Here is a 26,983-nt window from a genome sequence, read left to right as displayed (position 1 = left end):
ACCCCCCCCATGTACAGTGCATCCGTGAGTGCCTGCGCACGCGCGAGCGCATACACGTCCGTCCAGGGGGGGGGAGGTGGCGCAACAAGCGCGGTACAACTGCACAGAGGGATTCAGATGTTGGTAAGCAGGGGGACGGTTACATATTAAGCATTTGCTGCACATTCTGTGATGACTGTGTTGTCTGGATCTGCACAACGAGCAACAGCACACATATACACATATACTCGAGTATAAGCTGAGGGTTACTTTTTCAGCACATTTTTAGTGCTGAAAAACTCGGCTTATACTCGAGTTTATACGGTTATTCTGATAAATCTTCCCCTAAGTGTCCCGGGGGCTGTCTTTGTGTAGGAAAGACGGAAACAAGCCAGAAACTAAGGAAAAGATAAATCTGCTCTACCACATAGGGATCCAAAGGAAAATGGAGATGCCATTAGTAAATGTTGCTTCTCACATTGAAAAAAAGGAATGAACATAGATCTTGGCCCCATTGACAAGTAAATGTCTCAAGTGACCCTCACTCCATTGCTCCATCCTAACTGTCATGTATTAGGCCCCAAGAACTCCTAAATCCCTTTCAGAATCAGTATCAGTGATTATTTATCAATGTGTAGAATTTCGTTTGCAAAAAGTTTGCCCATATTTTTTTTCATATATAATATAATGTAACATATAATGAAGCGTGGGGCATGCTGGGAGCTGTAGTCCAGCAACATCAGGGCTGTATTCTTAAAGCAATATTGCCCAATAAAACTTTCCCCCAAATCCCCACAGCCAGCGACTGCTTTAACATGCGAAAAATCCTCCAATGAGAATCCCAGCTGATGTGAGTAAATCCGGCTCCCTGTTCTCTGTTCCTGCAATTGGAGTTGGGAGCAATAAGCACAGTTTCCCAGCACTGAACAAGTCTGTCCCTTTATCCCCATGTCTGATTCCTGTGCCATATAATGAGGGGAGAAAATGCCATCATTATCTCTATATGTAAGGTACCAGCAAGGGGCCTGACACAGTGCTGGGAATCAGCATTCTCATTGGGCAGTTCTTTTGCATTTATAATCAACTTATTTATCAGTACAATTCTCATTGGGGAATTTCCTTGCATCTATAATGATGGTTTTTGGCAACTTCTATAGCAACACTAGGGGGCGCCGTGGGGCAGCATCATGGCTGGGTTTATATCCTCTTTTTTTCCTGGTTCCTACAAAGAACATTTATACATTTATTTCCATCAATGCTGTATCGCTAGGGAATACATTCATTCTATCAGGCTATTGCTTCTATTGGTCATAAAATTTATAATAAATTGAATTTTTGCAGATGATGAAAGATTTTTTCACTCAATGCTTTAGTCCTTATTCCGTATATCAGGGGGTTCAGGAGAGGAGGGACAACCACTAATGTTACAGAGAGCAGAATGTGGGCAAAAAGGGGGAGATTGTTGTTCCCCAGTCGGAACCGGATGAAAACAAAGAAAGTTCCAACCAAGAAGAGAGAGAAGCCAAGTAAGTGGGTGACCACAGTGTGAATGGCTTTCTCACAGGCTTCCTTGGAAATCTTCAAACAAACCATAAAGATCCTCAGGTAGGAATAAGCGATGGCCAGTAGGGTCAACACCAAGAAAACAATTGTACCAACGAGTCCATAGAGATTATTTACAGAAGAATCCCCACAGGACAGGACAATGAGGGAAAGGTTATCACAAAAAACATTCTTGATGCCCGTCCCACAGTAGGAAAGTCTCGCCGAAAGGATAACGGCAATGGAGACGGAGATAAAACACAAACCAAAGAAACCCAGAATGAGTTGTACTGCTTTCTTATTGGTCATTAAGGTGAAGTATCTCAGGGGCTCACACACAGCCAGGTATCGGTCATAGGCCATGAGTGTGAATGAGGATATCTCAAATAAGACATAAATCATCATGAAGAGAACTTGCAGAAAGCAGCCAACGTGTGAGATCTGATGGGACGAAGCCAACAAGTCAATGATCAGCTTGGGGAAGAAAGAGCTGCTCCCCAACATCCCGTTGAAGGTAAGATTACATATGAATATGTACATGGGCTCATGGAGGTTTTCTTCTGTCAGAACCACAAGCACAATCCCCAAGCTCAAGAGCAGTATAAATATGTATAGGAACAGGGAGAGAATGCAGTAGAGATATCTCAGATCTTCCATCTCCACAAGTCCAAGGAGAACAAAGTGCCTGCTAACAGAGGATACATTTTCCATACTTGTTCTGCTCAGATGTCCACGGCCCTGTGTAGGAATAAAGAACTGATGATCCTCCAGATACCTCCATCATTATATCAAACATTCTACATAGGAAATGGGTCACATGATTAACACATAATAAGTCAAAAACAATTTCATATGACTGAGGAGATGCATTTTCCATACTTTTTGTCGGTTTGAGCCACAGCTTTGATCAAACTCAAGTTGAATGAATATCATTCACACAAAGTCTATGCCATCCACTAATGTATACGGAACATTCCCAAACCATGACAATGTACAGATATGGGACCCATTATCCAGAATGCTCGGGACCAGGGGTTTTCCGGATAAGAGGTCTTTCTGTAATTCGGATCTCCTACCTAAAGTCTGCTAAAAACATTATTTAAACAGTAATTAAACCCAATAGGGCTGTTCTGCCCCAATAAGGGGTAATTATATCTTAGTTGGGATCAAGTACAGGTACTGTTTTATTATTACAGAGAAAAGGGAATCATTTAACCATGAAATAAACCCAATAGGGCTGTTCTGCCCCAATAAGGGGTAATTATATCTTAGTTGGGATCAAGTACAGGTACTGTTTTATTATTACAGAGAAAAGGGAATCATTTAACCATTAAATAAACCCAATAGGGCTGTTCTGCCCCAATAAGGGGTAATTATATCTTAGTTGGGATCAAGTACAGATACTGTTTTATTATTACAGAGAAAAGGGAATCATTTAACCATTAAATAAACCCAATAGGGCTGTTCTGCCCCAATAAGGGGTAATTATATCTTAGTTGGGATCAAGTACAGGTACTGTTTTATTATTACAGAGAAAAGGGAATCATTTAACCATGAAATAAACCCAATAGGGCTGTTCTGCCCCAATAAGGGGTAATTATATCTTAGTTGGGATCAAGTACAGGTACTGTTTTATTATTACAGAGAAAAGGGAATCATTTAACCATGAAATAAACCCAATAGGGCTGTTCTGCCCCAATAAGGGGTAATTATATCTTAGTTGGGATCAAGTACAGGTACTGTTTTATTATTACAGAGAAAAGGGAATCATTTAACCATGAAATAAACCCAATAGGGCTGTTCTGCCCCAATAAGGGGTAATTATATCTTAGTTGGGATCAAGTACAGGTACTGTTTTATTATTACAGAGAAAAGGGAATCATTTAACCATGAAATAAACCCAATAGGGCTGTTCTGCCCCAATAAGGGGTAATTATATCTTAGTTGGGATCAAGTACAGGTACTGTTTTATTATTACAGAGAAAAGGGAATCATTTAACCATGTACCTTCTCATAAGCTTCTGAAAACGTCTTGTAATGAGCAAATTTGTTTATGCCAGACATGGGATCACAGTAAAATGCCGCATTTCGCCATCAGCAAATTCTCGTGCGAATCTTCGGTAACAATTGACCACAAAATGAATTCGCTAAGACGAAAATATCTCAGAGACAAAAAAGTTGCTGCAAAAAAAAGCCCATTGACTTTCATGCGTTTGTATTAAGAAAAAAAGTTGCACATAAAAAATGACCCATGTAAAAAAAAAGTCGCCTATTGACTTATAAATTCAAATTCTTCGGGGAAACGTAATGGGGCAGATTCTCTCATTAGTACTTCGTACTCATGTTAAGTAAAGGGGCACTTGCAACTAACGAGACTCTACACGAGCCAATAGGAACATACTGGGCCCTCCCTGTTATCGTAGCTTGGAGTGTGCCCGCGGTATGAGCCGACGTTGCAGTTAAATAGCCGCGGGCCGGTTGCCAAAGTCCCAAAGGAAGATTTCTATCAGTAAATCCAAGTAATGAAGAAATCAGGCAGAAGAACAAGTCATTAGGCTTCTTCCATTTATAGGAACCCACTAGAGAAATGAGTGATCATTTGTGTCTCCAGCAAAACAAAGTAGTTGGAATTAATGCCCCCATAAGCTTTGTGCTTGTGTTACCCTTTAGTCCCCAAACCGGGTCATGAGTGGTAACACTCCTACATAGGGCCCTGGAATGTGTTGAAGCATTGTAACTAAGCCCTGTAAGCTGTATAGGAACTTTATCTGTGTATTGAGCCTTTGGGTTCATGCACCTTTTCATGGATTCTGGGGGGATGTGAACCCAGCCATGATGCTGCCCCACTGCGCCCCCTAGTGTTAATTTAGAAGTTGCCAAAAAACATCTGGCCAGTCCTACACTCACTCACCCCGGTCTGGCCAGTCCTACACTCACTCACCCCTGGTCTGGTCAGTCCTACACTCACTCACCCCCGGTCTGGCCAGTCCTACACTCACTCACCCCCAGTCTGGCCTGTCCTACACTCACTCACCCCTGGTCTGGTCAGTCCTACACTCACTCACCCCCGGTCTGGCCTGTCCTACACTCACGCACCCCCGGTCTGGCCAGTCCTACACTCACTCACCCCCGGTCTGTCCTACACTCACTCACCCCCGGTCTGGCCTGTCCTACACTCACTCACCCCCGGTCTGTCCTACACTCACTCACCCCCGGTCTGGCCTGTCCTACACTCACGCACCCCCGGTCTGGCCAGTCCTACACTCACTCACCCCCGGTCTGGCCAGTCCTACACTCACTCACCCCCGGTCTGTCCTACACTCACTCACCCCCGGTCTGGCCAGTCCTACACTCACTCACCCCCGGTCTGGCCTGTCCTAAACTCACTCACCCCCGGTCTGGCCTGTCCTAAACTCACTCACCCCCGGTCTGGCCTGTCCTACACTCACTCACCCCCGGTCTGGCCAGTCCTACACTCACTCACCCCCGGTCTTGCCCATCCTACATTCACTCACCCCTAGTCTGGCAAGTCCTACACTCACTCACCCCCGGTCTGGTCTGTCCTACACTCACTCACCCCCGGTCTGGTCTGTCCTACACTCACTCACCCCCGGTCTGGCCAGTCCTACACTCACTCACCCCCGGTCTGGCCCGTCCTACACTCACTCACCCCCGGTCTGGCCAGTCCTACACTCACTCACCCCCGGTCTGGCCCATCCTACACTCACTCACCCCTGGTCTGGCCTGTCCTACACTCACTCACCCCCGGTCTGGCCTGTCCTACACTCACTCACCCCCGGTCTGGCCAGTCCTACACTCACTCACCCCTGGTCTGGCCCATACTTTTAAGTTTAAAACCCCCAAATACAGATGCAGCCAAGTGCCGAGACAAAAAACGGTGTCTGGACATGGTGAGACAAAATGTGAAAACTTGCTGTTTGCGCCTGTATATCAGTACAGATACAGATATAGACACAGTAGGGCAGGAGAAGGATTTTATTTATTATTACTGACTCTCTCACTCACTCTCACTGACTCTCACTCACTCTCTCTGACTCACACTCACTCTCACTGACCCTCACTGACTCTCTCACTGACTTTCACTGACTCTCACAGACTCTCAGTGACTCTCACAGACTCTCAGTGACTCTCACAGACTCTCAGTGACTCACACTCACTCTCAGTGACTCTCACTCACTCTCACTGACTCTCACTGACCCTCACTGACTCTCTCACTGACTTTCACTGACTCTCACAGACTCTCAGTGACTCTCACAGACTCTCAGTGACTCACACTCACTCTCAGTGACTCTCACTCACTCTCACTGACTCTCACTGACCCTCACTGACTCTCTCACTGACTTTCACTGACTCTCACAGACTCTCAGTGACTCTCACAGACTCTCAGTGACTCACACTCACTCTCAGTGACTCTCACTCACTCTCACTGACTCTCACTGACCCTCACTGACTCTCTCACTGACTTTCACTGACTCTCACAGACTCTCACTGACTCTCTCACTGACTCACACTCACTCTCACTGACTCTCACTGACCCTCACTGACTCTCACTCACTCTCTCTGACTCTCACTCACTATCACTCACTTCTCTGACTCTCACTGACTCTCACTCACTCTCACTGACTCTCACTCACTTCTCTGACTCTCACTGACTCTCAATCTTCTGCATCTTCCCTGCCCAGTTCTCCCAAGTACCCACCATCATTCATATTATCCCGTTGGGAGCACCTTGCCCGGCCAACCTTACCTGGGGAAGTCTCAAGCAGGCAGGTCTATGTTATGGGCCCCTATTCCACCCAAGTACGACCAACCCAGCCCCCCGACCATTCCCTCAAGTAAACACTCACTTGTAGGATGGAAAGGCCACAGGTTTATTACAAACGGGAACTAAATTATTTACAAATTAATTGCTGTTATACATACAGGATGTCTATAGCTTTTACAGCAAACATTAAGGGGTCACTTTACTGTACCTAGGGATGCCTGGCACAATCACCTTGCACCTAAGGGGCTACCTGCAGTGCCAGCCAACCTCAACAAAACCTCAGATGGGCACATAAGGGCTGGTGACCCAAATCCACCCATCTCCAGTGATCCACTGCCGGGGACAGTTACTGAAATGCCACTGGCTTGGTGCCATGTTACCACTGGGAATTTAGAAGTTTGGGGAATCTCTGGATGTGAGAGTCACATGTCCATTTTGGACCAGTAATGTCAGCTTCAAGCTCCTTCATTAGCCCCACAGGCTGCACTAATGTTTCTGCTCCATCTAAACCCCCTAACCTTTGTCTAATGGGGCTCCCTCTGCCCAAAACCTCCGGCCAAATACCAATTAAAAGGAGATTCTGCATCTATTGGGAATATACCTCACATTGGTTTTACTGCCATGAAAAGCACATGAAAGTCACTAGCAGAGAATACTGCATGTTTGGATGGGGATGCTGACACTATTACAGTCTCCTGTAGTTAAAGGGGATATAAACCCTGCTGCCCAGCGCGGCCCAACCCAACGTTACTCAGTTGTTACTGGGCTACAAATCCCAACAACAATATGTCGGACATACTGCTGGGAATCAGCATTCTCACTGGTCAGTTCTTTTGCATTTATAATCAACTTATTTATCAGTACAATTCTCATTGGGGAATTTCCTTGCATCTATAATGATGGTTTTTGGCAACTTCTATAGCAACACTAGGGGGCGCCGTGGGGCAGCATCATGGCTTCCCCTTTAATAATGTATAAGAAATGATACATAACCACATGATGGAAATGAAGGCAACCTCAACAGAGTTATTCTTTATAAATACATATTTTATTCAAGTTTCAGGGCTTTGGCAAGTGTTTCATGGGTTTATTTGTGGGTTTATTCCAAGTCCTTTACGGAAGAGACGAACAAGCTTCACATTTAGAGCTTTTGTCCTTATTCCATATATAATAGGGTTGAGAAGAGGTGGGAAGACCAATATAGTTACAGAGAGCAATACATGGATGACAATGGGCAAGTTGATATTTCCTAGTCTGTATCGAATAAAAATGAAGAAGACTCCAATAAGGAAAATAGAAAAATTCATGAGATGGGTCACCAACGTGTGAATGGCCTTCTCACAAGCCTCCTTGGAAACCTTCAGGCAAACCATAAAGATGCGGAGGTAGGAATAGGCGATCATCACTAGAGTGAAGGCCAGGAATAGAGTGGTGGATACTGTCCCATAGAGAGTATTGGCAGAAGTATCCACACACGACAGGATGACCAGGGACATATTATCACAAAAGATATTTTTGATACGAGTTCCACAGAACGGAAGCCTTGCCGAGAGGAGGACAGCGATAAGGACTGAGGTGAAAGAGAAGATGAAAGCTCCTCCAATGAACTTCAGAGCCTTTTCATTGGTCATTAAATAGACATAGTGTAAAGGGTGGCACACAGCCAGGTATCTGTCATAAGCCATTACTGTTAGAGAAGAAACCTCAAAGATGGTGTAAGTTGTCACACAGAGGACCTGGAGGAGGCAGCCGGTGCGGGAGATCTTAGTGGAGGACAAAAGAAGGTCCATAATGAGTTTGGGGAAAAACGTGGAGCTGCCGAACATGCCGTTTAGGATGACGGTACAAATGAGAATGTACATGGGCTGCCGGCAGCTCTCCTCTGTGAGTATCACAAGTACGATCATGGAGCTCAGGAGGATGATGAAGGTGTAGGCCAAGATACATAGGTAACAGTACACGTGTGGGAATCTTTCCATCTCCAGGAGACCAAGGAGGAGGAAACTGGTGCTGCTGTTGGACTCATTTTCCATTCTTCCTCAACTTGATTGTCCACGGCCCTGATTAGTGAATGTAATTAAAAGAAAATACTATAAGAAAATACTAGAGACACATTTATACCATTGGGTATCGGTTGATATGGGGCTCTCATAATGAATGTTCTGATCAGACTCAGGTACATGTGTCCCATTGCTGGCCGGCGCAAACACGAAATGTAGAGCAACATTGACCTCTATTGAGGAGTATATTTGGTTACTGGCCCAAAAGTGATGGGGCTACCTTTAGGCAAACTGCCCTGTCTATGCTTCGGCCAACTAGGCCTCAGGTTGATGGTTTCAGAGGTAATAAAACTGACCTCTGTGTGACAATGAGAGAAACCCTACTGCATGGTTACTCAGTCTTTAAAGGGGATATAAACCCAGCCATGATGCTGCCCCACGGCGCCCCCTAGTTTTGCTATAGAAGTTGCCAAAAACCATCATTATAGATGCAAGGAAATTCCCCAATGAGAATTGTACTGATAAATAAGTTGATTATAAATGCAAAAGAACTGCCCAGTGAGAATGCTGATTCCCAGCACTGTGTCAGGCCCCTTGCTGGTACCTTACATATAGAGATAATGATGGCATTTTCTCCCCTCATTATATGGCACAGGAATCAGACATGGGGATAAAGGGACAGACTTGTTCAGTGCTGGGAAACTGTGCTTATTGCTCCCAACTCCAATTGCAGGAACAGAGAACAGGGAGCCGGATTTACTCACATCAGCTGGGATTCTCATTGGAGGATTTTTCGCATGTTAAAGCAGTCGCTGGCTGTGGGGATTTGGGGGAAAGTTTTATTGGGCAATATTGCTTTAAGAATACAGCCCTGATGTTGCTGGACTACAGCTCCCAGCATGCCCCAAGCTTCATTATATGTTACATTATTGTGGGATTTGTAGCCCAGTAACAACTGAGTAACGTTGGGTTGAGCCGCGCTGGGCAGCAGGGTTTATATCCCCTTTAACGTGTCTGTGCCTTCCCCATACAGTATTTTCCTACCCCAAGCCTTAGACCCATTTTGCCTTATGTTAGCAAATTCATATACCAAATAGCGAGGAACTTCTTCCAGTGAAAAAATACATGTTCAAAATCAGAGTTCATACTGCACCTTTGGGCTGAGTCCGTCTGCAGTCAAATTGCTAAATGAGGCGACTGCCTCTTATATATAACATTCAGGCTACAGGTAAAAACCCCAGGGAGATTCCCCAGCTGTGAAGTCCCAAGGCGGCTTCATTAGTATTTCTGCTGATACAGGAGGGCCAAGCTTAAATTAAGCACATGAACACAGTTTTAGTGGATTAATCAAGACTTATTGGGTCCATCCCACTGAGCTTTTTAAAGGGGAAACAAACCCTGCTGCCCAGCGCGGCTCAACCCAACGTTACTCAGTTGTTACTGGGCTACAAATCCCACAATAATGTAACATATAATGAAGCTTGGGGCATGCTGGGAGCTGTAGTCCAGCAACATCAGGGCTGTATTCTTAAAGCAATATTGCCCAATAAAACTTTCCCCCAAATCCCCACAGCCAGCGACTGCTTTAACATGCGAAAAATCCTCCAATGAGAATCCCAGCTGATGTGAGTAAATCCGGCTCCCTGTTCTCTGTTCCTGCAATTGGAGTTGGGAGCAATAAGCACAGTTTCCCAGCACTGAACAAGTCTGTCCCTTTATCCCCATGTCTGATTCCTGTGCCATATAATGAGGGGAGAAAATGCCATCATTATCTCTATATGTAAGGTACCAGCAAGGGGCCTGACACAGTGCTGGGAATCAGCATTCTCACTGGGCAGTTCTTTTGCATTTATTACTAGAAAGGGAAGTTTGAGAACAAACTTCATATTGGGTTGAAAAACATGAAGTCACTGAATGGGCTCCGCCCACTTTCTCTGATCTTGGACCACAGTTATATAATAAAAACCACAGTGCAAAGTTTGGGGACCCTGGTTTTAATAGTGTCTAATTGGCAGCACCAAATTACCCACCAAAAGTCAAGGAGTGACATCTGATTTGCGGCTCCACCCCCTTTTTCTAACCTGGAACTGCAGTTACCCAGTGACTAACTCTGCAAAGTTTAGGGACCCTGGGATTAATAGTTACAGAACAGCAGTAGTTAAAATTTAAACCAATAAAAGTCAATAGGTGAATTGTGATTGGTGGTTGGTGGCTCCACCCCCTTTTCTAACCTTGAGTCGAAGTCACCCAGTGACAAACAGTGGCACCCTGGCATAAATAGTGTGAGAATGGCAGCATTTTAAATTTAAACCAATAAAATTCAATGGACGAAATCTGATTGGCTGTTAGTGGCCCAACCCACTTTTCCTATTTTTAAACTGCCGTCCCCCAGTGACCAACTTTGCAAATTTTGGGGGGGCATAAAAATTGTGAGACTGACAGCATTTTACACTTCACCATTGAAAGTAAATAGGTGAAATGTTATTGGCTGTTGGTGGCTCCGCCCACTTTGAACGGCAAATAACAAGTGACTAACTCTGGAAATTTTAACAACCCTGGAATTAATATTTAAATAATGGCATCAGTTTAAATATAAACCAATGAAATCTAATGGGTGGAAATGGATTTGCGGTTGGTGGCTCCTCCCACTTGTTCTAACTCTGAATATGTAGTCATCCAGTGACTGACTGTGCAAAGTTTGGGAACCCTGACATAAATAGTGTGAGAAAAGCAGCATTTTAAATTTAAAACAAAAAAAAATCAATAGGTGAAGTCTGATTGGCTGTTGGTGGCTCCACCCACTTTTAAACCCTAAAAATGCAGTCCCCTAGTGACCCTGGTGTTAATTCTGTGTGAATGGCAGCAGGTTGGATTTCCCCATTGAAAATCAATAGTTAAAATCTGATTGGCTGTTGGTGGCTCCGCCCACTTTTTCTAACTCTAAACCTCAGTTACCAGGTGACTATCTCTGCAAAGCTTGGGGACCTTAGTATTAATATTTAAAGAATGACAGCAGTTTAAATTTAAACATATGAAGTCTACAGGTGAAATCTGATTGGTTGTTGTTGGCCCCGCCCACTTTTCTAAACTTGGAACATAGTCACCCAGTGACAAACTGTGCAGTTTGGGGACCCTGACATTAAACATGAGAGAATGGCAGCAGTTACAATTTCCCCACTGAAAACAATGAAAACAATGAATGAAATGTGATTGGCTTGAACTTTTCAATAGGTGAAATCTGATTGGCTGTTGGTGTCCCCGCCCACTTTTCAAAACTAAAACTGCAGTCCCCTAGTGACCAACTGCGAAAAGTTTGGGGACCCTGCCGTTAATACTGTGAGAATGGCAGCAGGTTGAATTTCCCCATTTAAAGTCAATAGGTAAAATCTGATTGGTTGTTTGTGGCTCCACCCACTTACAAAAATACAAAAAACCTTAAATGCGTTGTCACCCAGTGACTGACTGTGCAAAGTTTGTGAACCGTGGCAACAAACCAATAAAAATCAATAGGTGAAACCTGATTGGTTGTGGGTGGCTCCGCCCACTTTTCCAAAACTAAAACTGCAGTCCCCTAGTGACCAACTGTGAAAAGTTTGGGGACCCCGGGGTTAATTCTGTGAGAATGGCAGCAGGTTGGATTTCCCCATTGAAAGTCAATAGGTAAACTCTGATTGGCTGTTGGTGGCTCCACCCACTTTTTCTTACCTTGAACCACAGTTAGTTGGTGCCTAACCCTGCAAAGTTTGGGGACCCCGGTGTTATTACTGTGAGACTGGCAGCAGGTTGGATTTCCACCAAGTCAATAGGTAAAATCTGATTGGCTGTTAACAGCTCCGCCCACTTTTGGGCATCCAGCAATCATCATATTTTCATTCATAGTCCATGACTGTGTGATTCAAGTTTGGGGAGTGTCGCCTCAACGCTGTAAGTGCGGCAGCAGTTTCAATTTCCCCATTAATGTCAATGGGTGAAATTTGATTGGCTGTTGTTGGCCCCTCCCACTTTGGGGGTCATCCAAAAAATGTTGCTGTTTCATTTGGGGTGACCCCATGATTATGTTATTCAAGTTTGGGGGGTGTAGCTTCAGAACTGTAAGTGCGGCAGCATTTTGAAAATCTTCCTTGTCAAAGTCAATGGGAAAATTGGGGGGTTCGGAGCGGCGCCACAAAAAGACAGGGGGCGGGATCCCTTAGAAAAGCACAAGCAGCCTGCTCCGCTATAGGGCGAAGAAGCGTGTAGGAGGAGTAGCGTTTAGAGAATGGGGGCGCTAAGAATTAGAAGAAGTTGAAGAAGAAGAAGCCAAAGTCGAAGAACAGTCTGTGGGGTTTTTACGGAAGAGCAGTAGGGCCACCAAAAAAAAAAATTAATTTCCGGTGAATTATGACTTTTAATCTCATAATTCACCGGAATGTTTTTTTTTTTTGGTGGCCCTACTGCTCTTCCGTAGGTTTTCAACCCAACACAATCAACTTAATTATCAGTAGAATTCTCATTGGAGAATTTCCTTGCATCTATAATGATGGTTTTTGGCAACTTCTATAGCAAAACTAGGGGGCGCCGTGGGGCAGCATCATGGCGGGGTTTATATCCCCTTTTCCTCCATTTACTTTCTCTTGACACCTGTGATCTGATTGTCAGAGCAGTAATGGCCCATTGGCCCCAGGCAATAACCGGAATTACCAGACAAGACCTAGAGCTTATTTTATCCTTACATTTAGGCCATTGATCAGATACAATTTGGTATGGAGACAAATACGCCCTATTCATAAACTTTATTTAACGACAACTCGCCCTCACAGCAATGGGCGGCTCTAGAACCAGCTTAGGAGCCTCTTTCCACTCCTCATCCAAATCTCTTTGCCATTAATCCTGTTTTTCTCTAGGGGACTGGGCCCAGTTGTAGGTGGTACAGTCGGCTTGGCCAGGTCCTGTCTATGTAGGTAGAGTTCCAAGGTTGTTTCAACTAGGTCTGTAGGTCTTGATGGGAATTTTAAGGCTTATCTTTTTCTTTGAGCCTATTTATTTCCTTCAGATCCATTTAATTAACCACCGTGGTAATTTGCCCAATGGCTTCTCTTTTGGGCCCATTAATCAAGCCGTGCAGGAACATTGCCTGAGGTTCCTCTCTGTCTGTATTCTTTAATTTAGCTTCTAATTTTCTCTCTATTCTTCTCTCTACCACTAATTTGGGAACCCAGGCACATAGCCCAGTCTTAAGGTCCCCATACACGGGCCGATTGTAGCTGCCCATATGGGTCCCTTAGACCGATTTGGCAGCTTATCGGCCCATGTAGGGGCAGAAACAACAGCCATACCCGACCGATATCTGGCCTGAAATTGGCCAGATATCGATCGGGCAGGTTAAAAGATCCAGTCAGATCGGGGACCGCACCAGCTCATTAATGTGAGTAGTTTGTTATTTCCTATCCCAAAATGTTTTATCCTGCCCTCCTCCTCTTTGCACTTTCATGTTTCCTAAAACATCTCCAGCCACACCCTCCATCCATACAGAAAGGTACAGCGATCACTGCCTCTCTCCTCTCCTTCCCTCTCAGCACATGGAGTCTTTAAATTGCTCTGCTCCGTAACCCCAGGTAACTCTTTCTCCTCATATAAAACAAAAACGTACAAATCCCGCTCTCACCTTGCATTCCTCTCCTTCCTGTTACTCGCTGCCGGTGACATTTCCCCCAACCCCGGCCCTTACCCCATCCCTGTTCTGTTAGGGACACGTTCCCCAAACCCACCCTGTACCCCTCTGAAGTACAGGACCCTTACCCCTATACCCAAACCCACCCTGTACCCCTCTGAAGTACAGGACCCTTACCCCTATACCCAAACCCACCCTGTACCCCTCTGAAGTACAGGACCCTTACCCCTATACCCAAACCCACCCTGTACCCCTCTGAAGTACAGGACCCTTACCCCTATACCCAAACCCACCCTGTACCCCTATAAAGTACAGACCCCTTACCCCTATACCCAAACCCACCCTGTACCCCTATAAAGTACAGGACCCTTACCCCTATACCCAAACCCACCCTGTACCCCTCTGAAGTACAGGACCCTTACCCCTATACCCAAACCCACCCTGTACCCCTCTGAAGTACAGGACCCTTACCCCTATACCCAAACCCACCCTGTACCCCTCTGAAGTACAGGACCCTTACCCCTATACCCAAACCCACCCTGTACCCCTCTGAAGTACAGGACCCTTACCCCTATACCCAAAGCCTCTATTCACATTCCCTGTGCCTCTGGAATTCCCGCTCCGTCTGCAACAAACTCGCCTCCATCCATGACCTTTTCATCGCTAAATCGCTTAACTTGTTTGCAATAACTGAGACCTGGCTTTCCCCTACTGACACTACCTCACCTGCTGCCCTGTCCTTTGGGGGGCTACACCTTACTCACACTCCCAGGCCTGGAAACAGGGCAGGGGGTGGGGTAGGGCTCCTTCTCTCCCCCCGCTATTCATTTAAAGTCCTTCCACCTCCTCCTTCTCTTTCATTTTCCTCATTTGAGGGTCACTCTATAAGGCTCTTCTCCCCTGTTTCGCTTCGCATTGCGCCCATATACCGACCTCCTGGCCCGACCTCACAATTCTTTGACAACGTTTCTGCCTGGCTTCCTTACTTCCTTTCCTCTGACTCCCCATCCATTGTACTAGGTGACTGTAACATACCTGTTAACAATCCTAATGCCCCTGCTGCCTCTAAACTCCTCTCACTAACATCCTCCTTTGGGTTATCTCTGTGCTCTGACTCCCCCTCTCACTCTAATGGAAACTCCCTGGATCTTATATTTACAAAATGTTGTTCTACCTCCAACTTCACTAACTCCCCTTTCCCCCCTCTCTGATCCCAATCTGCTCCCATTTCACCTCTCACTAACTCCCTCTACACCCTCTGCTGCCCCCCAAACATACACATACCGACACCTGCAATCCCTAAACACGTCACATCTCTCTTCTACCTTTGACTCTCTTCATTCTAACATCCAAACTGTCTCTTGTCCTAATCAGGCCCCTCTGTCTACTACAGCACACTCACCACTGCCCTCAATGTGCTTGCTCCTGCCAAGACTAAACGCATGAGGCCCAAACCGCTCCAACCCTGGCACACTGCTCCTACCCACCCTGGCACCCTGCTCATACCCACCCTGGCACACTGCTCCTACCCACCCTGGCACCCTGCTCATACCCACCCTGGCACACTGCTCCTACCCACCCTGGCACCCTGCTCATACCCACCCTGGCACACTGCTCCTACCCACCCTGGCACCCTGCTCATACCCACCCTGGCACACTGCTACCCCCTGGCACCTGCTCAACCACCTGGCACCCCCCCCCTGGCCCTCATACCCACCCTGGCACACTGCTCCTACCCACCCTGGCACCCTGCTCATACCCACCCTGGCACACTGCTCCTACCCACCCTGGCACCCTGCTCATACCCACCCTGGCACACTGCTCCTACCCACCCTGGCACCCTGCTCATACCCACCCTGGCACACTGCTCATACCCACCCTGGCACCCTGCTCATACCCACCCTGGCACACTGCTCCTACCCACCCTGGCACCCTGCTCATACCCACCCTGGCACACTGCTCCTACCCACCCTGGCACCCTGCTCATACCCACCCTGGCACACTGCTCCTACCCACCCTGGCACCTGCTCATACCCACCCTGGCACCCTGCTCATACCCACCCTGGCACACTGCTCCTACCCACCCTGGCACCCTGCTCATACCCACCCTGGCACACTGCTCCTACCCACCCTGGCACCCTGCTCATACCCACCCTGGCACACTGCTCCTACCCACCCTGGCACCCTGCTCATACCCACCCTGGCACACTGCTCCTACCCACCCTGGCACCCTGCTCATACCCACCCTGGCACACTGCTCCTACCCACCCTGGCACCCTGCTCATACCCACCCTGGCACACTGCTCCTACCCACCCTGGCACCCTGCTCATACCCACCCTGGCACACTGCTCCTACCCACCCTGGCACCCTGCTCATACCCACCCTGGCACACTGCTCCTACCCACCCTGGCACCCTGCTCATACCCACCCTGGCACACTGCTCCTACCCACCCTGGCACCCTGCTCATACCCACCCTGGCACACTGCTCCTACCCACCCTGGCACCGTGCTCATACCCACCCTGGCACACTGCTCCTACCCACCCTGGCACACTGCTCCTACCCACCCTGGCACCCTGCTCATACCCACCCTGGCACACTGCTCCTACCCACTCTGGCACACTGCTCATACCCACCCTGGCACACTGCTCCTACCCACCCTGGCACACTGCTCCTACCCACCCTGGCACACTGCTCCTACCCACCCTGGCACCCTGCTCATACCCACCCTGGCACACTGCTCATACCCACCCTGGCACACTGCTCATACCAAATCCCTCCAAAAACAGTCACGTACACTTGAGCGCCGCTGGCGCAAATCAAGGTCAGAGTCAGATTTCTGCAGCTACAAATCTGCTCTCCTACAACAACCCCCCTCTGCCAAGCTAAACAAACCTACTTCACTGCACTTATTAACTCCCTCTCTAAAAAACCTGCACAACTCTTCTCTACCTTTAACTCTCTGCTGTCCCCTCCTCCGCCCCCTCCATGTGCTTCAGTCACTGCTCAAGCTATTGCTGAGCACTTTAAAAATAAAATTGACACCATCCGAAGTGACATTGCACAACTTCATCCCCATAACCATTCCCCTCCCTCCCTACATGCTCCCCAGTCTCTTCTTGGCTCCTTCTCCCCTGTGACTGAAGTCTCAAAACTGCTGTCTTCCTCCCACATTACTACCTGCCCGCTTGATCCCATTCCTACCAAACTTCTACGTAATGCCAACCCCTGTCTTATCAAAGCCTTAACTCATCTATTCAATCTCTCACTCCCTACTGGAATCTTTCCCTCCCAACTGAAACATGCACTTGTAACCCCTATTCTGAAAAAACCCTCCCTTGATCCTTCCAATCCTACTAACCTCCGACCTATCTCTCTGCTCCCATTCATTTCCAAACTGCTTGAGCGCCTAGTATACAACCGAATGGCGCTATTCCTCTCTGACAATAACTTCCTGGATCCCCTACAATCTGGTTTTAGACAACAACATTCCACCGAAACTGCTCTAACCCGACTAACAAATGACCTCCTTTCGTCTAAAGCCAAAAAACACTACTCGCTACTGATACTTCTCGATCTCTCTGCTGCTTTTGACACTGTGGATCCCCCTCTTCTCCCCCAGACTCTCCGCTCTCTTGGCCTTCGTGACACTGCCTTATCCTGGTTTTCATCTTATCTCTCAGATCAATCCTTCAGTGTCTCTTACAATGGGGAATCATCTTCTCCCCTGCCTCTTTCTGTCGGGGTTCCTCAAGGCTCTGTCCTGGGCCCCTTACTATTTTCTCTCTATACCTCCTCACTTGGCAAACTAATCAGTTCTTTTGGCTTTCAGTACCACCTCTATGCTGACGATACTCAGATCTATCTTTCCTCTCCTGATCTCAACCCAGAGCTTCTAACTCGCGTCTCTTCCTGCCTGTCCGCTATCTCCACTTGGATGTCCCAACGTTACCTGAAATTAAACCTCTCTAAAACTGAACTGGTTCTCTTTCCCCCATCCAACGCCCACATTGTTCCCGAGGTATCTATAACGGTTAACAATTCTACCATCACCCCATCTTCCCAGGCCAGGTGCCTTGGGGTTATCCTTGATTCTGCCCTGTCCTTCACCCCTCATATCCAATCACTTATCAAATCATGTCACTTTCACCTAAGAAATATCTCCAAAATCCGATCATTTATCACCCAAGATGCTGCCAAAATTCTTATTCACTCTCTAATAATATCTCGCCTGGACTACTGTAACTCCCTATTAATTGGCCTTCCCCTCCAAAGACTGTCCCCTCTCCAGTCCATAATGAATACTGCTGCCAGGCTTATACACCTCTCCAACCGCTCCTGCTCTGCCGTGCCACTCTGCCAATCCCTGCACTGGCTTCCCCTACCATCCAGGATAAAATTCAAGCTATTGACCCTCACATTTAAAGCAGTCCATAACTCTGCCCCACCCTACATCTCTGAACTCATCTCTAGGTACCATCCAACCCGCTTGTTACGCTCCTCTACTGACCTGCTCCCCAACTCCTCTCTCATTCCCTCCTCACACGCTCGCATTCAAGACTTTGCAAGGGCTGCCCCCCTTCTCTGGAATTCGCTCCCACAAACTGTCAGACTTTCTCCCAATCTCTCTGCCTTGGGAGAGGCTTACCCTAATCTAGTTTAGCAATACCCTGTGCCCCACCTCTCACAACTCTGGTCATGCCCATTCCCACACCTTGTGTCTCAACCCTTTCTCCTTGTAGATTGTAAGCTCTTTTGGGCAGGGCCCTCTTCACCTCTTGTATCGGTTATTGATTGCTTTATATGTTACTCTGTATGTCCAATGTATGTAACCCACTTATTGTACAGCGCTGCGGAATATGTTGGCGCTTTATAAATAAATGTTAATGTAATGTAATGTAATGTGGTCCCTGAACCGACTGCCCCATTGCCGCCATTATAATTTGATCGAATTAGCCTACATGTTCCCCATTGTTGCCCACCCGTAGGTCGGGATATCTGGTGAAGATCCGCTCGCTTGGCAACCTCACCAAGCGACGAATCTTCGCGTGTATGGGGACCTTTAGTCTTTACTTTCTCACACCCTTTGGGTCAGACACACCGATTTATATCTTTGTTCCCTTCCTTTTACCGTATATACTCGAGTATAAGCCGATCCGAATATAAGCCGAGGTACCGTATTCTACCTAAGAAAACGGAAAAAACTTATTGACTCGAGTATAAGCCTAGGGTGGGAAATGCAGCAGCTACTGCTAAGTTTCATCAAAATAAATACCAATAAAATGACATTAATTGAGGCATCAGTGGGGTATATGTTTTTAAATATTTATTTCAAATAAAAACAGTAAACTAGCTCTGTAAGTGGAGGGTCAACAAAAACATTAAAATCCTTCAAAACTATATATAGTTTATATAGAATATAAAGTGCAATGTCTAGTGCAGAATGGGGCAGGTGAGGATGGGAGATGAAGATGAATTTGGGAGCGGCCCAGGGCACTGGTTGCAGGGGCCTAATTTGCACACAAAGGACAGAGGGTGCTAGTCTGGAGGGACCCATGGCACTTGACTTGAGTATAAGCCGAGGGTGACTTTTTGAGCACATTTTGGGTGCTGAAAAACTAGGCTTATACTCGAGTATATACAGTATATCTATTTATCGCCATTCATGCCATCGCATCATTATGCCCGAGGCTATTTCTTTCTTGGCTCACTTGTATATCTCTCTTATTTACCCCTTTCATCCAGCCCCTATCTTGGACCCCTATAGCTTGCCAGCATAGGCATATTATCCGTTGCTTGGAAGAGAAATAGACAATGGATATTGGATGGATAACGGACAATGGATATTTGCTTCATTTTTGAGAAAGAAGTGGTAGGGGTTGACCGACGTATTAATATGAGTAGAGAAGGAAAGGGGGAGCCATCAGAACAAGAAGGGGTTCTCTACAAATATTAAAATCATTTAATGGAACTTCCTACCAAGAAATGGATGGATAATGAGGTATCAGTGATTCATTAATGGGATCAAAATTAGGTTGGATTTGGGTTTCCCCTTATGAAATTATTATAACTTGTAAAACAATCAGTAATTGATCCAGGGTTCAATCTGATCCCCATTTTGGGGCCAGGAAGGATTCCCCTGCCCCCCTTCTCATTGGCTGAATTGGCAACTTGCCTGCTGGGGGGTTTGTTTGCCTTCCTCTGGATCAACATTAGGGTATTTTTGGAAGGGGTCAGTCAGATAGTGCCCCCAGTGGCAGCACAGTTGCTGTAAGTCAATAAATACAATTGGATTTGTTCACATCTTTTTATTTAATCTGCTAATAGTGTGACTGCTGGAAAGTGGGAGGGGGGGGGGCAGATTCAGTTAATCTTATTGTTAAGGGGTACAGGCATCCAAACAAAAATGGTTACTGATGCCCCAAAAGAACATAATACTGGGCAAAAAAAGTATAGGGGGAATGTATTTCCTGGTACACAAATAAATCCAGCCCTCGTGGCGCAGAGCAATTTACCCCCCCAAAAAAATGCAGCGATCTGCGTGAATAAGGAGTCGTACAGTTTTTATTAACATTGGAGACAAACATCGCCGGTGATATTGCCCATAGCAACCAATCAGCAATTGGATTTGATCAGTCACCTACAAGTTAGAAAATAGATCTGATTGTTGCTATGGGCAAAATTACCAGTGCTGTTTGTCTTCATTGTTAATAAATCAACCTCTCGGTGTCTGTTTGGGCCAGTTGGTCAAATATGGTCCCTGCTGCAGAGCAAGTTTTATGTAACATGGGGTCTCATTGTACTTCTGGCCATATAGGCTGCATCTGATCTCATTGCACACAATTACTAGGGCCCCACAAGGGAAGGAACAGATGCCCAATACATTAGGGATGGCAGCAAACAGTGCTAAAGTTGGCCATACGTGGGCAGATTTTACAATTAAGACCAGTGGTTCCCAACCTCCCTAATGCCGCAACCCTTTAATACAGTTCCTCATGTTGTGGTGACCCCCAACCATAAAATTATCCCTAAGACCATCAGAAATATGTGTTTTCCAATGGTCTTACGTAACCCCTGTGAAAGGGTCATTCGACCTCCAAAGGGATCCCGACCCACAGGTTGAGAACCGCTGCATTAGACCAATCTGCCAGTCTATGGGTGCTACTGCCGGCTTCCCCAACTGACATCTGGGTTGAAATTGGCCAGATCTCGATCGGGCAGGTTTGATTGTTTAGTTGAATCGGGGACCACATTGTCTCGTTGATGTGATCCCTGATCCGACGGCATTTATACCCTCCTTATTAACTGATTGTTTGGCCCTCGGGAGAAGATCTACTAGCTAGGTGACCTTGCCAAACGAGCCGATCTTATAGTGTATGGCCAACTGTAAGTTAATTACTGGGATTTCCGATTATAGGGAAATAAGGGAGACAAGCCTAAAACAGGACCAAGCAAAGGAGAAGCAAAAAGCAAGAAGGTCAGGCTCAATGGCAAACAGGGTTGGAATGGGGGGTGCAGGGCCCACTGGGGCTGCTGCTGCACCCCCAAACCCCTGCAGGGGCCCCCGCTGAGCCTCCCTTACCCCCCACAGAGGCCCCCACCTGACATCCTCCCCTGAGCATGTATAAATTTAACGTGTCAGGGGAGGAACACTGCTGGCTGCTGGAGCGCGGCAAGGGTCAGGTCTGGGCTACTGGGGACCACTGGGGCCAGGGCCCACTGGGTTTTTTCCTGGTGTCCTGGAGCCTGGCCCACCCTATAAGTAGATTAACTTGCCCTAAAATGGGCAGAGGGACAATGCCTGGCCAGGACGTATAGAGGGTATTGGGCACAAAAACCACAAGCTGTACCCTCTCCCAGGCCCTGAGCCACCAATGCCATACCAAAAGAAGATGGTGGTAGGGACCATATAAAGACAGATATAGAGTTGGAAGGTGAGTTGGAGGGGGATCTGTACATATGGAGGACTGGGTGGGTGTGTTGCGCTTTGTAACTTAAACTTCTCAAGGGACAACCCTAAAAAACTAAATATACAATGAGGGTCAGGGTCACTGTAAGGCTCCGGCCAATGATCTCAATGTTTGGTCCCCAGCAGACCAATCAACAAATTTGAAGCACACCCTACTTACAGTAAAGGGGACCTGTCACCCTAAGGAACTGGACTTTAAAAACAGTGGAATGAGTGTATTTTGTACTAAATTCAGCAGTTCCTATCCATTAGGAACAGTGTGGGGGGGGGGGGTACTTAGTCCCCTTAGTGCACTGCTGCCCAGGGTTGCCAGTAATTTACCTTTCTGTTTGCAGCTGATGATTGGTCAGTATAATGTCAGTGTCTATGGGAAGCTGCTATAAACATTTTGGGCTCAGGGAGTTTGAGAGTTTCTGGGGACTGGGAGGGTCTGGGGACTTGTTATAATTGTATTTGTATTTGCTGGTGGCTCAGGGCACCTGTTTGTTTAAAAAACACCACAGAATTATCTCCCTCAGGAGAAACGTCAGGGGCAGGGACATGCCAGCGTGATGGGATTTATAAGCCGCCAGTCTATGTGCTTGGCTAGCACGGCTACAGAGAGAGCTGGCAGGTACGGTAGGATACGCACACCTCCCCGTCATCTTGTGCCTCACAGCCGTGCCAATAACCAATAAATATATACGTAATGCCGCCCTCAGCTATAGCTGTATTAGTGCTGCCTTATTGTGATACAGACTGTTGTACCAATTACTACTGGGAGTCACTGCCTTTTTAATGTTGTTGGGTCACTGTGCCTTTAAAGCCGGGGGTCACTGTGCCATTAAATGCTGGGGGTCACTGTGCCTTTAAAGCCGGGGGTCACTGTGCCATTTAATGCTGGGGGTCACTGTGCCATTTAATGCTGGGGGTCACTGTGCCATTTAATGCTGGGGGGTCACTGTGCCATTTAATGCTGGGAGTTACTGCGCCATTTAATGCGGGGGGGGGGTCACTGTGCTATTTAATGCTGGGTGTCACTGTGCCATTTAATGCTGGGGGTCACTGTGCCATTTAATACTGGGGGTCACTGTGCCATTAAATGCTGGGGGTCACTGTGCCATTTAATGCTGCGGGTCACTGTGCCATTAAATGCTGGGTGTCACTGTGCCATTTAATGCTGGGGTCACTGTGCCATTTAAAGCTGGGCGTCACTATGCCATTTAATGCTGGGGGGGTCACTGTGCCATTTAATGCTGGGCGTCACTATGCCATTTAATGCTGGGGGGGTCACTGTGCCATTTAATGCTGGGCGTCAATGTGCCATTTAATGCTGGGGGGGGGCCCAACAGCCATTTAATGCTGGGGGTCAATGTGCCATTTAATGCTGGGGGGGTCACTGTGCCATTTAATGCTGGGGTGGTCACTGTGCCATTTAATGCTGGGCGTCAATGTGCCATTTAATGCTGGGGGGGGCCCAACAGCCATTTAATGCTGGGGGTCAATGTGCCATTTAATGCTGGGGGGGTCACTGTGCCATTTAATGCTGGGGGTCACTGTGCCATTTAATAATGGGGTCACTGTGCCATTTAATGCTGGGAGTCACTGTGCCATTTAATAATGGGGTAACTGTACCATTTAATGCTGGGGGTCACTGTGCCATTTAATGCTGGGGGTTACTGTGCCATTTAATGTTGGGCGTCACTGTGCCATTTAATAATGGGGTCACTGTGCCATTTAATGCTGGGCGTCACTGTGCCATTTAATGCTGGGAGTCACTGTGCCATTTAATAATGGGGTAACTGTACCATTTAATGCTGGGGGTCACTGTGCCATTTAATGCTGGGGGTCACTGTGCCATTTAATGCTGGGGGTCACTGTGCAATTTAATGCTAGGGGTCACTGTGCCAATTAATGCTGGGGGGGTCACTGTGTCTTTTAATGCTGGGGGTCACTGTGCCATTTAATTCTGGGGGTCACTGTGCCATTTAATGCTGGGGGGGGTCACTGTGCCATTTAATGCTGGGGGTCACTGTGTCATTTAATGCTGGGAGTCACTGTGCCATTTAATGCTGGGGGTCACTGTGCCATTTAATGCTGGGGGTCACTGTGCCAATTAATGCTGGGGGGGTCACTGTGTCTTTTAATGCTGGGGGTCACTGTGCCATTTAATTCTGGGGGTCACTGTGCCATTTAATGCTGGGGGGGTCACTGTGCCCTTTAATGCTAGGGGTCACTGTGCCAATTAATGCTAGGGGTCACTGTGCCAATTAATGCTGGGGGTCACTGTGCCGTTTAATGCTGGGAGTCACTGTGCCATTTAATGCTGGGGGTCACTGTGCCATTTAATGCTGGGGGTCACTGTGCCATTTAATGCTGGGGGTCACTGTGCCATTTAATGCTGGGGGTCACTGTGCCATTTAATGCTGGGGGTCACTGTGCCATTTAATGCTAGGGGTCACTGTGCCAATTAATGCTGGGGGGGTCACTGTGTCTTTTAATGCTGGGGGTCACTGTGCCATTTAATTCTGGGGGTCACTGTGCCATTTAATGCTGGGGGGTCACTGTGCCATTTAATGCTTGGAGTCACTGTGTCTTTTAATGCTGGGGGTGACTGTGCCAATCAATGCCGGGGGTCACTGTGCCATTTAATCTTAGCGGTCACTGTGCCATTTAATTCTGGGGGTCACTGTGCCAATTAATGCTGGGGGGTTCACTATGCCATTTAATGCTGGGAGTCACTGTGCCATTTAATTCTGGGGGTCATTGTGCCATTTAATTCTGGGGGTCACTGTGCCATTTAATGCTGGGCATCACTGTGCCATTTAATAATGGGGTCACTGTGCCATTTAATGCTGGGAGTCACTGTGCCATTTAATGCTGGGAGTCACTGTGCCATTTAATTCTGGGGGTCACTGTGCCATTTAATTCTGGGGGTCACTGTGCCATTTAATGCTGGGCATCACTGTGCCATTTAATGCTGGGAGTCACTGTGCCATTTAATGCTGGGAGTCACTATGCCATTTAATGCTGGGGTCACTGTGCCATTTAATGCTGGGAGTTACTGTGCCAATTAATGCTAGGGGATCACTGTGCCATTAAATGCTGGGGGGTCACTGTGCCATTTAATGCTGGGGGGTCACTGTGCCATTTAGTGCTGGGGGGGATCACTGTGCCATTAAATGCTGGGGGGTCACTGTGCCATTTAATGCTGTGGGTCACTGGCAGTTTATAGCATGGGAGACATATGATGCAGATTGCACAAAGCATGCTCATGTTTATTCCCCTGGTGGCTACCACCAAGTGTCCAATGGCAATGCCAAAATACAGAGCCCCTACTCATGTTCCTCTACTCTCGTTCATCAGGGTCGGAGAAGACTAATCTGGGGTAATTCATTATGGAACATGCCTGCAACACGAGCAACAGTTTTGTCCTACTTGGGATATTGGAGATAGAAGGTTCCAGGTTCTTCTACTGTGTTCTCTGCAGCCTCACCTATATCCTTACAGTGTTCCTCAGCTTGACCATTGCGTTTGTGATCTGGACCGAACAAAGCCTCCACGAACCCATGTACATTCTTATTGGCAGTCTTGTCCTCAATGGGATTTTCGGGAGCTCAGCATTTGTGCCCAAAGTAATGATTGATCTCCTGACGCGGTCAAACTGCATCTCACGGGTCGGCTGTTTCGCACAAGCCTTCTGCATAGGAGTCTTCCCCATTTCTGAAATCAGCATTTTCACTATGATGGCATATGACACGTACTTAGCCGTATGCCACCCCTTGAGATACTCTACCCTGATGACCAAGGAGACGGCCCTGTATCTGCTCGTTGGTTTTTGGATCATGAACTTCTTTTCTGTCCTGGCTGCTATATTACTATCGGCCAGGCTGCCTCTATGTGGGACCCAAATCAGTGGACTTCTTTGTGATAACACGGGCCTTGTGTTCTTGTCATGCGTAGATGATTCCATTAATTATTTCTATGGGACAGTCCTGTTCTCCGCCTATTTATCTGTGTGTATGCTGCTCATATCCTACTCCTACCTGCAGATAGCCTTGGTTTGCCATCGCTTGACCAGTGAGACCTACAAGAGATCTGTCCACACGTTGGTCACCCACATCCTCAATTTCTCTGTGTTCCTCGTTGGAGTCTTGTTTGTGTTTATCCGCTACAGAGTCGGACGCAAAAACTCTCCCCTGTTAAGTGTTCTTCTCGCTTTAACCACCTTGGTGCTGCCACCTGTTTTGAACCCCTTGATTTATGGGGTGAGGACTAAAAAGCTAAACGCAAAAGTTCTTAACCGTCTTAAGAAACTAAATAAAGGCACGTTTACTAAGTTCTAACCCAGTGTATCATTTCTATGTCTGTCATTAACCATGTGGATTATATGAGGGGTTCCCTATAACTAGGGATCCAGGATTCGGTTCGGGACTTGGCCAAGATTCTGTCTTTGTCAACAGGGTTCGGATTCGGCCGAATCTATATTCCTGTCCAAACCGAATCAGAATCCATAAAATCATGTGACCTTTACACCACAAGCTTCATGGGCGGTTCAGATTCGGTTTGGTTTTCGGCTGAATCTTTCATGAAGGATTCGGGGTTCAAAACACAGTTTATAGGTAGAGATGCACCAAATCCATTATGGATTTGGTGCATCTCTACCTATAACTGTGTATTCTCATATGCCATGGGGCACCACAAACATAAAGTGGGGGCTTCTTTAACAGGAGGTTGTATGAGATGTCCCCCATATCTTGGCATGGTTTTGCTTCCCTGGTTGCCTTACAATAGTGGCCCAAACAGACCATGAAGTCCCATCATGTGTCATTTCATATGCTACAACTTTTGACTGGAGAATCCCTCAGAAATGGTTGGAGCCCCTCATTTTAATTAAATCATCAACTGGAAGAGGGCAATAATACGGCCATTTTAATTTGTTTTCTCCGGGGTGGTTTGTCCATTCAAGTCCTTCTACATCATATATTTATATATAATTGTAAAATAAAGTGCTTAGTCCCTTTAATAGAGGTGCAATTCCCCATTGGGTAGGCACGGGTACCCAATTGCCCAAAGCA

General features: G+C 46.9%; 3 protein-coding genes across 3 annotated transcripts; 1 reads left to right on the top strand and 2 right to left on the bottom strand.

The window, feature by feature from the left end:
• Positions 1–1,296: 1,296 nt before the first annotated feature.
• LOC100488285 (olfactory receptor 52B6) lies at positions 1,297–2,232 on the bottom strand. Its single transcript, XM_002944201.2, has one exon. It carries the CDS (start codon positions 2,230–2,232, stop codon positions 1,297–1,299), a length of 936 nt encoding a protein of 311 aa, XP_002944247.2.
• A 5,131-nt stretch (positions 2,233–7,363) lies between these two features.
• Positions 7,364–8,363, bottom strand: LOC100496978 (olfactory receptor 4C6). The gene has a single exon (XM_018090740.2). The coding sequence runs from the start codon at positions 8,338–8,340 to the stop codon at positions 7,387–7,389; it is 954 nt and encodes a 317-aa protein (XP_017946229.2). The 5' UTR covers positions 8,341–8,363; the 3' UTR covers positions 7,364–7,386.
• A 16,940-nt stretch (positions 8,364–25,303) lies between these two features.
• Positions 25,304–26,251, top strand: LOC100497299 (olfactory receptor 6N1). Its single transcript, XM_002943608.1, has one exon. The coding sequence runs from the start codon at positions 25,304–25,306 to the stop codon at positions 26,249–26,251; it is 948 nt and encodes a 315-aa protein (XP_002943654.1).
• Positions 26,252–26,983: the final 732 nt, after the last annotated feature.

Source organism: Xenopus tropicalis, chromosome 2, assembly GCF_000004195.4.
Source record: "Xenopus tropicalis strain Nigerian chromosome 2, UCB_Xtro_10.0, whole genome shotgun sequence".
Taxonomy (NCBI): domain Eukaryota; kingdom Metazoa; phylum Chordata; class Amphibia; order Anura; family Pipidae; genus Xenopus; species Xenopus tropicalis.
The sequence above is the reverse complement of the archived record's forward strand: the minus strand, read 5'-3'. Positions and strand labels throughout refer to the sequence as shown.

Excerpts from the sequence above, each read along its gene's own strand:
- LOC100497299 (XM_002943608.1), top strand. The coding sequence starts at position 25,304 with ATGGAACATGCCTGCAACACGAGCAACAGTTTTGTCCTACTTGGGATA.
- LOC100488285 (XM_002944201.2), bottom strand. The coding sequence starts at position 2,232 with ATGGAAAATGTATCCTCTGTTAGCAGGCACTTTGTTCTCCTTGGACTT.
- LOC100496978 (XM_018090740.2), bottom strand. The coding sequence starts at position 8,340 with ATGGAAAATGAGTCCAACAGCAGCACCAGTTTCCTCCTCCTTGGTCTC.